The sequence below is a fragment of the Rhinatrema bivittatum genome, chromosome 11 (genome assembly GCF_901001135.1).
Source record: "Rhinatrema bivittatum chromosome 11, aRhiBiv1.1, whole genome shotgun sequence".
NCBI classification, from domain to species: Eukaryota; Metazoa; Chordata; class Amphibia; order Gymnophiona; family Rhinatrematidae; genus Rhinatrema; species Rhinatrema bivittatum.
The window spans coordinates 49271753-49284760 of record NC_042625.1 but is presented as its reverse complement, the minus strand read 5'-3'; the positions used below and the strand labels follow the sequence as shown (position 1 = coordinate 49284760).

The window sequence follows — 13008 nt, the reverse complement described above, 5'->3', positions numbered from 1 at the left end:
ACCTGCGCAGCCAGTTCCTGACCTTCAGTATTTGCTGTCTGTTTCTGCAGAAGGAAATCACAAAATCTTTGAATCGTGGCTGCACAGTCAGTATACAAGTCCGTTTCAGGTATGCCCCTGAACCTTAAATTATTTCGACGGCTTCTGTTTTCTAAATCCTCCAGTTTAACTAGGAGAGTATCAGAATCCTGAGTAACTCTTTGCACTGACTTTGTTAAGCCATCCATTTTCTCCGATTGGGCATCCAGGCGCATGTCGCAGTCATCCACTCGCCTGCCTATATCTGCCATGTCCTCCTTCAGCTGTTGAATGGTTGCTAGAAGCTCCTTTTTGTTATCCTTCATTTCCTTGCGTATGTCTCCGAACCATTGGCGAAAATCATCCCTCGTGGGAAGATCAGGGACTGCCATCTGCGTTCTGCTCGCCATGCCCTCTTCCTCGGGGTCCGGCCCACCCGCCGCCGAGGCTTCCGGCGTGCTCTCAGGCCCCTCTTCCAGGTCAGGGAGTTTAGAGAACGCGAACTGTTTAAGATCCGGTCCCTTTTTACGCTGCGACATCGCGGTGGCCTCCAGCAACAAAATTAGGCGGTTCGCTAGCTAATTGTCGCGGTTTGCACGGGGGTGCCGGCGAAACTCTGCCCGGGATGTGCGGGAGCTCAAGGCTTGGCGGCCATCTTGCTCCGCGGCGAGAGTGCCCCCTCTTCGGCCAACGTCATTTTAAACATTGGGACCCAGCCAGAGTAGGAGCCCCATTTTGACTTCTTGCAACCCACAAATGGGATAAGATAGGTGGGGGGTTAAGGAAAGGATGGGGTGGTGGTGGTGGGCGTCATTTTGTAGTGGCACTGAAGGGGGGGGGGGAAGAACCTAGGCACTTCATTTTTTGTTTTTTTCTTCTTGTTATTTTTTGTTTAAGGAAACATAAAATGAAACAAAAAATGAAAATGTTTTTCTGTGCACATTTCTAGGACCTAGAGAGAAAAGGAAACCAGAAATGGTGGCAGGCCAGAAACAGGAACGCCTTTACTTGTGCTTTCTGACAAGCTCGGGTCTGCACAGGAATTCCTGGGCATGGAATTGATGCTTTTGATCTGGGGAACGGGCAGAAGCTGGCATGGGTGACCTCCTTGGAATGGCCTGGGAGCTTTCCTCTTCAGCTTTTAGCCAGTACACGGCCTGATGTACATACTGCCACCTTCACTTTCACTTTCTATTTAATTTTACCAGGAATGTACAGAAAAGGAGAAAATTTATGGAAAATGACTCATCATGTTTTCAGATAATTGTCAAGAGTTTATTTTGGTGAACAGAAGACAAGATAGGTTCCCTAGCACACTTCATGGGAAGCAGGTTAGGATCCTGAGCACTCATCATGGGAGGAAGAATAGGATTTCTAGCACACTTCATGGGAAGGTTAGGATCCCTAGCACACATCATGGGAGGCAGAACAGGATCTCTAGCACACTTCATGGGAAGCAGGATAGGATCCCTAGCACAAGTCATGGGAAGCAGGTTAAGATCCCTAGCACATTTCATGGGAAGCAGGATAGGATCCCTAGCACAAGTCATGGGAAGCAGGATAGGATCCCTAGCACATTTCATGGGAAGCAGGATAGGATCCCTAGCACACATCATGGGAGGCAGGTTAGGATCTTGAGCACCCATCAGGCGAGGCAGAATAGGATCTCTAGCACAGTTCATGGGAAGTGGGTTAAGATCTTGAGCACACATCATGGAAAGCAGGACAGGATCTCTAGCACATGTCATGGGAAGCTGGTTAGGATCTTGAGCACACGTCATGTGAAGCTGGTTAGGATTTTGAGCACACATCATGGGAAGCAGGACAGGATCCCCAGCACATGTCATGGGAAGCTGGTTAGGATCTTGCGCACACATTATGGGAGGCAGTATAGGATCTCTAGCACACTTCATGCGAAGGGCCACATAACATTTCAAGAGAGTTGACAGGGCTAGGTGCAAACTGTAATGAACTTTTCTCTCAACCTCTCCACTTTTCTTTCCCCGTCTTCTCTCAATTCTACTCCTCTTCCACCATCTCCAGGGGTGAATTTACCAATCAGCAGAGCCTATTGGGGCCGGGAGAAGGGTGCAGTCGCTTCCATGCAGTGTTCTACAGCATCGAGCGGGGGTCAGCTGGAATAGAGACTAGCAAACTGCTATTATGTTGTATCATGGAAATAGCCAATTCCAAAGGTAGCCATTAAAAATAAACCCCCCCCCCCCCCCCCCAAATTTAAAAGCAAAGCAGTTTTGAGAATCAGGCTGCTGGAAACTGAAGCTTCCGAGTTACCGTACCTATTCCTCCTCTCTCTGACAGTCACATGGTATTGATCACCATAGTAACCACAAGCTACCCATAATGCCTCGCTTGCCTCTGCTGTCAGCAGTGATGTCACTGCCAAGATGGTTGCCTCTCTTTCCTAGAGTAACCCGGAAGGCTGCAAGGCAAGAGAAGCTCAAGCGCAGAACACGAGAAGGTCGGAGCAAGGCGAAAGCAGTGGGGCTTGGCGGGGCAGAGGCTGGACAGCGCTGCTGGTCCCAGCGGGAGCCCGAGCCCCCTCCGCTCATCGTCCGAGCGAGTCCATGCGAGGAAAGGCGCAGGCCGCGACCGTGCAAGAGCCGGAGGTGGAGGTAAAACGGGTAACGAAAGTGACCGCAGGCGCCGTGGGCAGAGGTGAGCAAACTGAGGAGGAGGAGGGTGGGAGGAGTATCGTTTGCATGTGACTAACACGGGCGGTTACATCGTGCAGGCTGCCCGCTGGTAACTGAGCTCACGCCTGGTTTCGTCTGATTTTGGCTCCAGTTCACTCTCCCTCACCACCACCAGGGTTTACGAGGAGTTTATAGCCCAAAGTAAGACACGCTGTAGCCCAAAACTAGCCCAAATATCCTGGGAAAGGGAGGTTCAAAGCCCAAAAGTAGCCTAATCTTCAAAAGACGAAATAAAGGATACTATAAATTGTATTTTAAGTTATTTTATTTCTGCTGTATCAAAACATATAAACGTAGTATATTAACAGTATGGGAACAGGTGGATGTACAAAACTGCATCAAGCAAAACTGACAAGAATTTGAAACAAATCGGAGAAGGTGGTTTTTTTTTTTCATGCAATGCACAATCACGCTGTGGAATCTGTTGCTAGAGGATGTATCCAAGGCATATAGCATAGTAGGATTTACAAGTACTTTGGAGAAGTTTCTGGAGGAAAAGTCCATAAACTATTAGTCAGGTAAACCTGGGAAAGCCTCTACTTATTCCTGGGAGTAAGTAAGAAACAATGATCTAATCTTTGGGATCTGCTTGTTGATCTGGACTGGCCACTGTTAAAGGTAGGGTTCTGGGCTTGATGGCTTTTAATTTAACCCAATATGGCACATCTTATGTTCTTAACTAATTACTCAAAATAAAGATGCTCAATGTGCCATGCAATTCTGCCAATATTTTAAGCAGAATGTTGCATGGCAGGTGTTGAAATAATACAAGTGTAGACAATATATTCATCTTGAGCAGGTTGATGCTTCCTGCCCAGGAGACAGACAACTCCATCCACTCCTGCATTTAGACTCTGTAATCAAGAATCAGCAGGGTGAAGTGGAGACTTCAGCAGCTTCTGATTTGAGGCCAATATGGAGGAAGAATTCAGCAGTGACAGCAGATTCAGAGGGATGGGCAGACAGGCTGAGCTGTTCAGGCTGTCTGCTTTGTTTTCTCACAAGCAGCACCAATCAGGCAGCAAGCAGGTTCAGATCATTTTATTGGCCTGGCAATTTTACATGTGTTGCCAAAGTAATATAGAAAATAATTAAAATAAAAGGGGATGAAGAGAGAGGAATAAAGTTACAAAACAGTAAAAATAAAATTACAGGATTCAGAAATTACAAGATGTCTTAGGTACTGCAGTGATTAGAAGCCATATTATTATTGGTGTGAGTTAGACACAACTTTTCTCAATCTGTGCTCTCTCTCCCCCTCATGTGTGGACTGTGTTTTAGGTATATGTTTGTTTTGACTTTTTTTTTTTGTTAACTATAAACTTTTCTTTTATATGTGCCCAATTTTTGTTCCTGCACAACAACAAAAGTACTAGCCCATTTAGGTGTGAAATAGACTAACCTGGCAACTCTGATACCAGGTTTTACTGCATGCACCTTTGCAGCTGAAAACATTAACATTACTGCATCACTGCAACAAGAAAAAATTACAAACACAAATTTGAGTGGCAGGCTGGGTAGGACACTGAGCCGGGGACAGATTGCTGCTTTTGTTGCCTGCTGCCCCCTCCTGCTGACCTCTTGACTCACCCTTCCTTACTGACCACCAATTCCCCACCATGTCAACCCCCCTAATACTCTTATCATTCTTCTCTGCAGTTATCTGATTCGATTTCAGCAACCGCTTCATCCGTTTGGCCTCCCTCAGCAACTGCCCCACCTTAGACCTCAATCCCTTCCAATTGCCTCCCCCCCTCCCCCCCTCCCCCACAAACACCTAACTCATTTTCCCCTGTCAAATGCCAGGTCTATCCCAAATCCTTCTCTCATATTCTACCGGCAGGTCCTGGGCATCTCTGCCAGCCTTGCGGCTCCAATCCTGGCTCCTCTCCTTTTCTGTTGGAGGGATCTAGGGATCCCTACTGACCTTACAGGGAGGGGTGGAGGGAGGGAATCTGGTTGAAGAGGGGCACAAGATTAGAGATCTATAGGGCAGAAGGGAACAGGAAGTTTGTCACCCCATAAACTGCTGCCCTAGGCACAAGCCTAGGATGCCTATTGGGAAATCCAGGCATGGACTAAGCAGGAATTAAAATTACATGGTCATAGTCTTCTGCAGTATGCTGAGTTGTATTTCTAATTAAATTATAGTAATTTGTAGTGTTGCATCTATGTAAACATATTTGCATATTCAAATTAATCTCAATTATATATGCACATTTTTGTCTTGCATTTTGTCCCCTCTTGGGTACTATAGATACACAATGTTCACTGTACCTTGAGTGCTTTGCTGTAGTCTCCATGCATTTCCAGCACCTGAGTTTAGTTTAGCTTCCTTACAGTATCTTAAATCAAAACATCCTGCAAACACTGGGTTACAAATTCTTGGAAACGTCAAAATCCTACAAATCAAATACAGGGAGAAAGGGGCATGCTGATCAGAAAACTCAAACTCTGCAATCAAAGGGTTCAGCAAGCCACACTGTGCTCAGATAATGGCCCAGGATAGTTTTGGTTACTATGACTGATGACATTTTCTCAGTAGCACCCTTAATCTTCTGCAAGATTAGAATAGCACGCATATTGTGTTGCAGCAATGAAACGCACAAACCCAGAGCTGTGACAACAGCAGGCTGGGAACGAGGTGAGGTGCACCTAAACCTGCCTATGCACACTGCTCCCAGGGGCACATAACTAGCCTGGCATGGCATGGCATGGGGTGAGGGTTAGGGACAGCACCCTTTCTGCAAGTGTTATCAGCCTTTCATGAATTTTCAGTTAGGGCAGGTGCGATGGTTCTGATGTCATGAGTGTCGACCTAGAAGTGGAAGGCGTACAGCATTGGTGGTACCTGAGAGGTGGCCAAAGTTGGCAGGTGACTGGAGGTGGTGTTCCTTGAGCTCTTTATATGTAGGGAGGGTGCTCCCCTTGGGGTCATCTGCTTCCTCCAGGTTGTCCTACATCCTAATCCAGGCCTGGTATTGCACCACTGTGTGTGTATAGGGACTTGTAGTACTGATTTCCTTAAGAAAAGTAGGACCAGGCCTGGGTCAGCCTGTCTGGGAGAAAATGTGGCTAGCTGGCAACCTAATAGCATCACTTCCCTCCCTACCCTCACTAGATGTATGTCCAGGAGCCTCATCCTGCAGGGAGAGCTGGGCACAGCATTCTGGGGTTATCTGGGTCAGTGGCTGCACATTCAGCTGGAATTCACTGTTTCCACAGGAAAAGTCCTTAATTAGAGAAGCCCTAAGGTCAATGGTTCTCAAGTTTGTCCTGGGGAACTGCCAGACAATCGGATTTTCAGGATTTTCACAATGAATATGCATGAGAGAGATTTGTGTGTACTGCCTCCATTGCGTGTAAATTTATCTCATACATATTCATCGCAGGTATCCTGAAAACCTGACTGGCTCTGGGTTTCCCCAGGACAGATTTGCAACCTAGGTGGTGTGCTCCTCATCCAATTCCAGGCAGAGCACACTCCTAGGAAGCACTGAGAGGATGCAGCTCTTTGGGACTCAGTTACAGTAGTTGGTTAGTTCATTGCATTTGATAAATTGCAGGAGAATGCCTTTTTGGCCTGCAGCATTGGAGGTGTCCAGGTTCTGGATTTCATTCTGGGAGAGCAGAAGGCAGAAAGGATACAGCTAACACTCACTTAATGTGAACAGTGAATTTCCTTTCAAACCAAGAATTTTATAAATTTATTGAATTTAGAGAAAACACAATGCTAAGATGATTTTATAAGAGAGATTAGGGAGGTGGCTTCCTGGGGCAATCCATGTGCAGTCAGAGAGAAGTCTGCCTACTAAAGCCAGCTCCTTGTATTTCTGCTTGCGGTGAATCCACCTTCCCAATTGGATGGTGTTAGGTATGTTTGCTTGGCATTCTCTTTGAGTTTAGGATTGTTTTTCTCTTCAAGTGGCAGGACACAGCCCTTGACGATGATACCATCGACCAGTATCACCAGCAAAGAAGAACTTGATCGCTAAGTTCTGAAGAACCCAGCAGTAGCAGAAGATGAAGACGGTGCTAATGGTTGCCGAGAAGCCATCCCTGGCACAGTCCATAGCCAAAATCCTCTCAAGAGGTATTGATGAAAAAATGTAATGTGCTCCCCAGCAGTTTCATTTCTGTCTGCAGTACGTCTGATAGAGACTGCAGGTGTGTTCCTCTAATTGCAAACATATCCAAGGATTTGCATCCATGTTATCTGTCATTTTTGTTTAGTTAAATCTTCAGGACCAAGAAACAATGGCACTTGACAATTTCTGAAACTCTGGCCAAGGGCAAACAACATCACAAAAGAAGTTAGAGTAGAGAATTTTTTAAATTCTCAAATGTATTTGCTCCATAGAAAGAGAGGCCTTTATCCTGTGGATGGCTCAGCTTTCAGTGTCTGTGACCGGCAGCAGGTTTGAGAAAAGGGTGGCTAGGTTATACCGCATTTGGATGATGACAGGAAGGAAGGGCGTGCCAAAAATCTAGATGGGCTGTAAGGAATTTAAGAAATAGAAACAGTGATGGTGAGAGAGGTTTATTTTTCCATTAAATAAGAGCTTCAAAGCATTTGCTTGACTAATGTGGGGCCCCCTTTTTGCTTTAGCTGGAAAAGGAGACCTGGGAATGAATGTTTCACTGTTTGTTTTAAGAGTTACCTTCTCTTCCTTGGCTGGATGTGTTTACGGCTCGGGGCAACACAGGTCGGCAGAGGTGAACCCTCGGCATTAGGGAGCGATTATCCTATTGTTTGAAAAATCAAAGGATGGTTGTAAGAGAAAAATACCAAAACTAGAGATTTTACCCTTCTCATGGTGCAAATTGTAATAGCATAATATATTAGCTTCCCTGTCTTTTAATAGCTGCAGGCAAAAAAAAAAAGGAAATATTAATATTTCTTATTCTGTTTGTATAAGTGATATTGCACAGATCGTAACAAGGGGAAAAATGTTACAACCCAAGGGGCAGAACCTTTTCCCAGCAGGTCACAGATTGCACATTCTGAGGTGGAATTTAACCCTGACAATGGGGTTCGAATCTCTGCTCTCAGGAAGCGTGCCAGCCCTCTGAGCATGGACTCTCCTGCTGTGGATTTTAAGGTGCAATGTCTTCTGATCTGTGCTACTTGTATTTCTCATTGCTTTCTTGTAGGGTCCATGTCCACACGTAAAGGCCTGAATGGAGCATGTTCAGTGCATGAATACATGGGGTCATTCATGGGGCAAAGCGTCCGTTTCAAGATGACCTCTGTGTGTGGCCACGTGATGACCCTGGACTTCATAGGTGAGAGACTTGGAGGAAGGGTGCACCTGCCTTCCACCCTGACTGTGACAAGGTGGAGCTGCTATGAGGCTTAAGCAGGAAGACTCAGGAATAGCATTAAAGAATGTTTCTTCACACAGAGGATGTCGAAAACATGAATGATGGAGGCAAAATGGTAAATTCACGGGATCCTTTTTGAGACGTGAAAGGGAAGGCAGAGTACCCTGTATGTACCCAGATCAGCCCAGACTCCTGGGTTTTGCCTCCCTGCCAGGAAATGGAGACAGAAAAAGTTTCACTGACACCGCACATAACCTCATGTGCCACCTGCAGTCCCTCAGTATTTCTCTGTCTCCAGCAGATGGTAGAGGTGCAAAACCTGCAGTTCTGCAATCAGGAGACTGTTTTGAATTTATGAGCCTTCCAGGAAGGTTTGGTTCTAGTGAGTCCTTCACTGTCTGATCAAGGTGGATGAGCTCGGGGGTTGGTGATCCTTTTGTACGCTCTCTCCTTTCTTCCGGGGGGTGTAAATCTGGTGTTCCCTGTACGTACCAGGATCAGGCCAGACCGTGGGTTGTCTCCCCCTTCCAGCAGATGGAGTCGGAGCAAAAGCTGAGAAAGGCGGACCCTTATTAGTAAGAGCGCCCTCTGTGTCCCCTCAGTATTCCTCTGACTCCAGCAGATGCGGGTCTCACCTACGGTTCCCCACTCAGCTTAAAAGGGATAGTTATTTAACGTACAGCTTTCCCTTCTAATTTGTTGGATGGATCTGGTTTAAAAAAAAAAAAAAAGATAATACAAAGAAGTTTAGGAGAGTTTGCCTCTGGCACTTGGGTCTGAGCTTGCAGGCAGGACTCTTGTCAGAGACTGGCCTCTCTCTTTATCTCTTTCTCTATCTCTTGTTACCTGTCTCCGTTTGGGGTAAGTGTAGTTTTAATTTTTCAGCTTCTTCTCTTCTGCTGCCTGGGGTGTAAGCTGGTGGTCCAGCCTCCCCCCCATTTTGCCGACCTGCTGCCTGAGAGGCCGTACTTCCTCAGCAGCAGCCTTCATTGGTCAGACGCGACATTCCTCTGACAGGGGGGAAAAAAAAAAACGAAGGGGAGCTTTTTTTGTCCAGGTCCCGTGCCTGCTGTCCGGGGTCGAGTGTTGGTTTGAGGAGCAGCGTGGTTTCTCAGCTGCAGGCAGCCTTCGGAGGTGTTCCCTGCTCTTGCCTCCATGCTGCATGATGCTCCACATGCAGAGAGCTGGCCTCCTGGATGTCTCAGGAGGGTCTTTGTGCCGGGTGGGCGCACTGTTTTGCACGCTAAATTGCACCGGGGTGTTGAAGGGCCGTTCCCTGTACATACCAGGATCAGTCCAGACTGCTGGGTTATGCCTCCCCTCCAGCAGATGGAGTCAGAGAAAAGCTGAAAGGCACCCCCTAGATATACCGGTGTGCTACCTGCGATCCCTCAGTATTTTCTCTGACTCCAGCAGATTGAGAGGCATAACCTGCAGTCCTGGTCCTTCTGCAGTTTCTTCTTGGTTATCCAGGTTTTGTGATTACTGTAACACTGACTAGATCAACTAGTTTGTTCTTTCTTTAAAAAAAAAAAAAAGGATGTTTTAGGGCAAGTTAATTTCTTGCGCAGCGAGAAGGCAGGTTTGTGGCAGGCTTGGGAGGGCATTGCCCTCACACCATTTGCCCGGAGCTAGTTAGTCCCGGTGGGTCCAGGGGGAGAGCTTACCGGTGGGCTGGTCACCCTCCCCCCACATGTGCACTATTCCAGAGGTTTTTTCCTCTGAAGGGGGCTTTTAGGAGCAGTCACATTTTTTGTTAAAAAACAAACAAACAAAAAAAAAACCAACCCTAAAAGGAGCCACTTAAGTCCTGTTGGTGGCAGGCAGTGGGCTTATTCTTGCAGCCCCGGCCTGCCGCGGTTCAGCCCCGGGACTCCGGAGGGGGTGGCTGGTTCACCCGCGCATGGCTCTAACTAGGAGGCAGTGCATTACCTTTTGGCGCGCTTTTCTGGCCGCTTGTCTTCCCGGCTCTTCTCATGCCGCGATCTTCGGCCTGCAGGGGGGGGCGGGGGCGCGACTCTCCCGAGAGGGTCTCTGCTCCCAATGTCTTCCCGGGGGTGAGGGACCCTCTCGGGGGGCCGGGAACGGTGGCCATCTTGGATTTTTCCGATGATGCCTCCGTGCATTCTAGCGCTGATCCGGCCCTCGCGCAGGCTCCCTTGCCCCCCGGTTCTTACCCCGGTGGACTTGCCAGATGTAGACCTGCCTTGGGGGGATCCTCCTGCTCTTCCCCCTCCTCCCCCCGGGCCATTTTCTATGGACTTCATTTTGTTGATGCACAGTGCCTATCTGGCTCAGCTGAGCCAGCAACAGCAGCAGCAGGATCCGGCTTTGCCCTCTCCCCCACTGAAAGTCCCTTGGGTTGAGGAGTCCCAGGGGGTGCTGAGTGTCTCTCAAGGGGGTCGGCTGTGGCCCCCTCAAGCTCTCGGGGGCGGGTGGTCTCGCAGCCCCCTCTACAGTCCCCTCCTCTTCCTCAGGACCCCTTTGTGGACCCGGATCTAGATGACACAGCTCCGCAGGTAGAGGGCGATGATCCCAGGGTTCTTTGGCTTTTTCAGCGAGATGAATTAGACCATCTTATTCCACATGTCCTGGAGGAATTAGATGTCGACCCTCCACAGGAGTCTCCAGAACCCACTACCACTTCCAAGAAGGGGGACCCGGTTCTGGCAGGGCTCCGTCCGCCTGCTAAGACTTTTCCATTCCACCTTAGCCTCCTACAATTATTAACTAAAGAATGGGAAACCCCCAAGGCATCCCTGAGGGTCGGCAGGGCCATGGACAAGCTGTACCCACTCCCAGAGCAGTACCTGGAGCTCTTCAAGGTTCCTCGAGTGGACTCCGCGGTGACGGCTGTCATGAAGAGGATTACCATCCCGGTCACAGGAGGTGCCGCCTTGCGAGATTTGCAAGACCGCAAACTCGAGGTTTATTTAAAGCGGGTTGTTGAAGTATCCGCTTTGGGTGTCCGAGCGGCGGTCTGTACCTCTTTGATGCTGCGGGCAGGGTTAAGGTGGGTCCAGCAACTGCTTAGTACCCATGACCTTCCCTTGGAGAAGGCACAGCAAGCGGAATGCCTGGAGGCGGTTATCTCACATGGGGCGGATGCCTTATATGATCTTCTCCGGGTGTTAGTGCGGTCCATGGTCTCGGCGAGGCATCTCCTTTGGCTACGTAACTGGTCGGCGGATTCTTCATCTAAGGCTCAGCTGGGTTCTCTTCCTTTCAAAGGGAAATTACTGTTTGGGGATGAACTGGACCAGACGATAAGGTGCATAAGCTGCCGGAGGACCGTCCTCGCAGTTCAAGGGTCTTCAGTTCCTCGTGCACCCGTTTCCCGGGACAACGACGTTTCCGACAGTCTAGACCTCCGGCTCACAAGTCTTCTCCTTCAAGATCTGTCTTGGTCTCAGTCCTTTCGTGGGTGGCGGCCCGCTCACGATACCTTTGCCCAAGGAGCAGCCTCTAAATCCTCCCAATGAAGTGTTTCCGGTCCACTCTTCGACTCCCAGAATAGGGGGAAGCCTCTCCCTCTTCCTCGGGGAGTGGGCCGAGATCACCTCGGACCGTTGGGTCTTGGATATTCTACAACACGGTTACGCTTTAGAATTTGCTCGGCCTCTTCGGGACTGATTTGTCTTCTCCCCATGCAGTCCTTCCAGAAAGCCAGGAGGCTGTCCGCCAGACCCTCGATCGCCTCCGTACACTCGGGGCCATCATTCCGGTGCCTCTAGCGGAATACGGGCTCAGCCACTATTCCATCTACTTCGTGGTGCCCAAAAAGGAGGGGTCCTTCCGGCCAATCTTGGACCTCAAGATGGTCAACAAGGCTCTCCGGATTCCTCACTTCTGGGTGGAGTCCCTGTGGTTGGTGATAGCGGCGGTATGCCGCGGAGAGTTCCCTCATTGTATTTGACGGAGGCTTACCTTCATATTCCCATTCAGAAGGACCATCAGCGGTTTCTGCGGTTCAAGATCTTGGGGTGGCATTACCAATTCCAGGCCCTGCCCTTCGGCCTTGCGACAGCGCTTTGAACCTTCACCAAGATTATGGTGGTTGTAGCTGCAGCTCTGCGGAAGGAAGGAATCTTGGTCCACCCTTATCTTGACAACTGGATCATCCGGGTGAAGTCCAGCGACCTATGTCACCAAGCGATTGACCGGGTTCTGCATCTCCTTCAGATGCTGGGCTGGGTGGTAAATTTTTGCCAAGAGTCAGCTCACCCTGTCGCAGTCTCTCAACTTCTTGGGGGCGCACTTCGATACCGCTGTGGGCAAGGTCTCTCTCCGAGTGGATAGAGCGCTGGCTCTTCAGTCGCAGGTGCGACGTTTTCGGATCCTTCTGCCCCCCTCCGCCTGGGATTATCTGCAGCTTCTGGGTACCATGGCCTCCACGATAGATGTGGTACCGTGGGTTCTGGCACATATGCTGCCTTTACAAAGAGCCTTGCTTTCCCGCTGGAAGCCGATCTCCCGGGAATTTCAGGCTCCGCTACCGATTCCTCTGATAGTCAGGGCCAGTCTCTCGTGGTGGCTCAGTCTGGATCACCTACTGCAGGGAGTGGACTTGGAAATCCCTCAATGAATAATCATCATTACGGATGCCAGTCTCGCAGGCTGGGGAGCAGTGTGTGGACGGCTCTCGGCACAGGGCCAATGGATGTTGAATCAAACAGCCTGGCCTATCAACTGTCTGGAGACAAGAGCTGTCCGTCTAGCGCTCAAGCGGTTTTTTCTCCCACAGATCCAGGGCTGAGTGGTTCACATACTCTCGGACAATGCCACAACGGTGGCTTATATCAACTGTCAGGGAGGGACCAGAAGTCTTCATGTGTCATAGGAAACGGACAAGCTCCTTCCTTGGGCGGAACTCCATCTCTCCCATCTAGTGGCCTCGCACATTATGGGAGTGGACAATGTCCAAGCGGACTTCTTGAGTCATCAGCATATC

At 49.1% G+C, this 13008-nt stretch overlaps 1 protein-coding gene across 4 annotated transcripts in view; it reads left to right on the top strand.

Moving 5' to 3' along the window:
- Positions 1-2399: 2399 nt before the first annotated feature.
- TOP3B (DNA topoisomerase III beta) overlaps positions 2400-13008 on the top strand; it is a 52178-nt gene continuing 41569 nt past the window's right edge. The window contains exons 1-3 of one of the 4 annotated variants that reach the window (XM_029571187.1): positions 2400-2651; positions 6658-6825; positions 7887-8018. In XM_029571187.1, the coding sequence (XP_029427047.1) occupies positions 6756-6825; positions 7887-8018 (202 nt within the window). In that variant the 5' untranslated portion in view covers positions 2400-2651; positions 6658-6755. Of the gene's footprint in view, positions 2695-6657; positions 6826-7886; positions 8019-8087; positions 8173-13008 lie in introns of those variants that run through there. The other 3 variants (XM_029571186.1, XM_029571185.1, XM_029571188.1) reach the window with 3 other exon arrangements.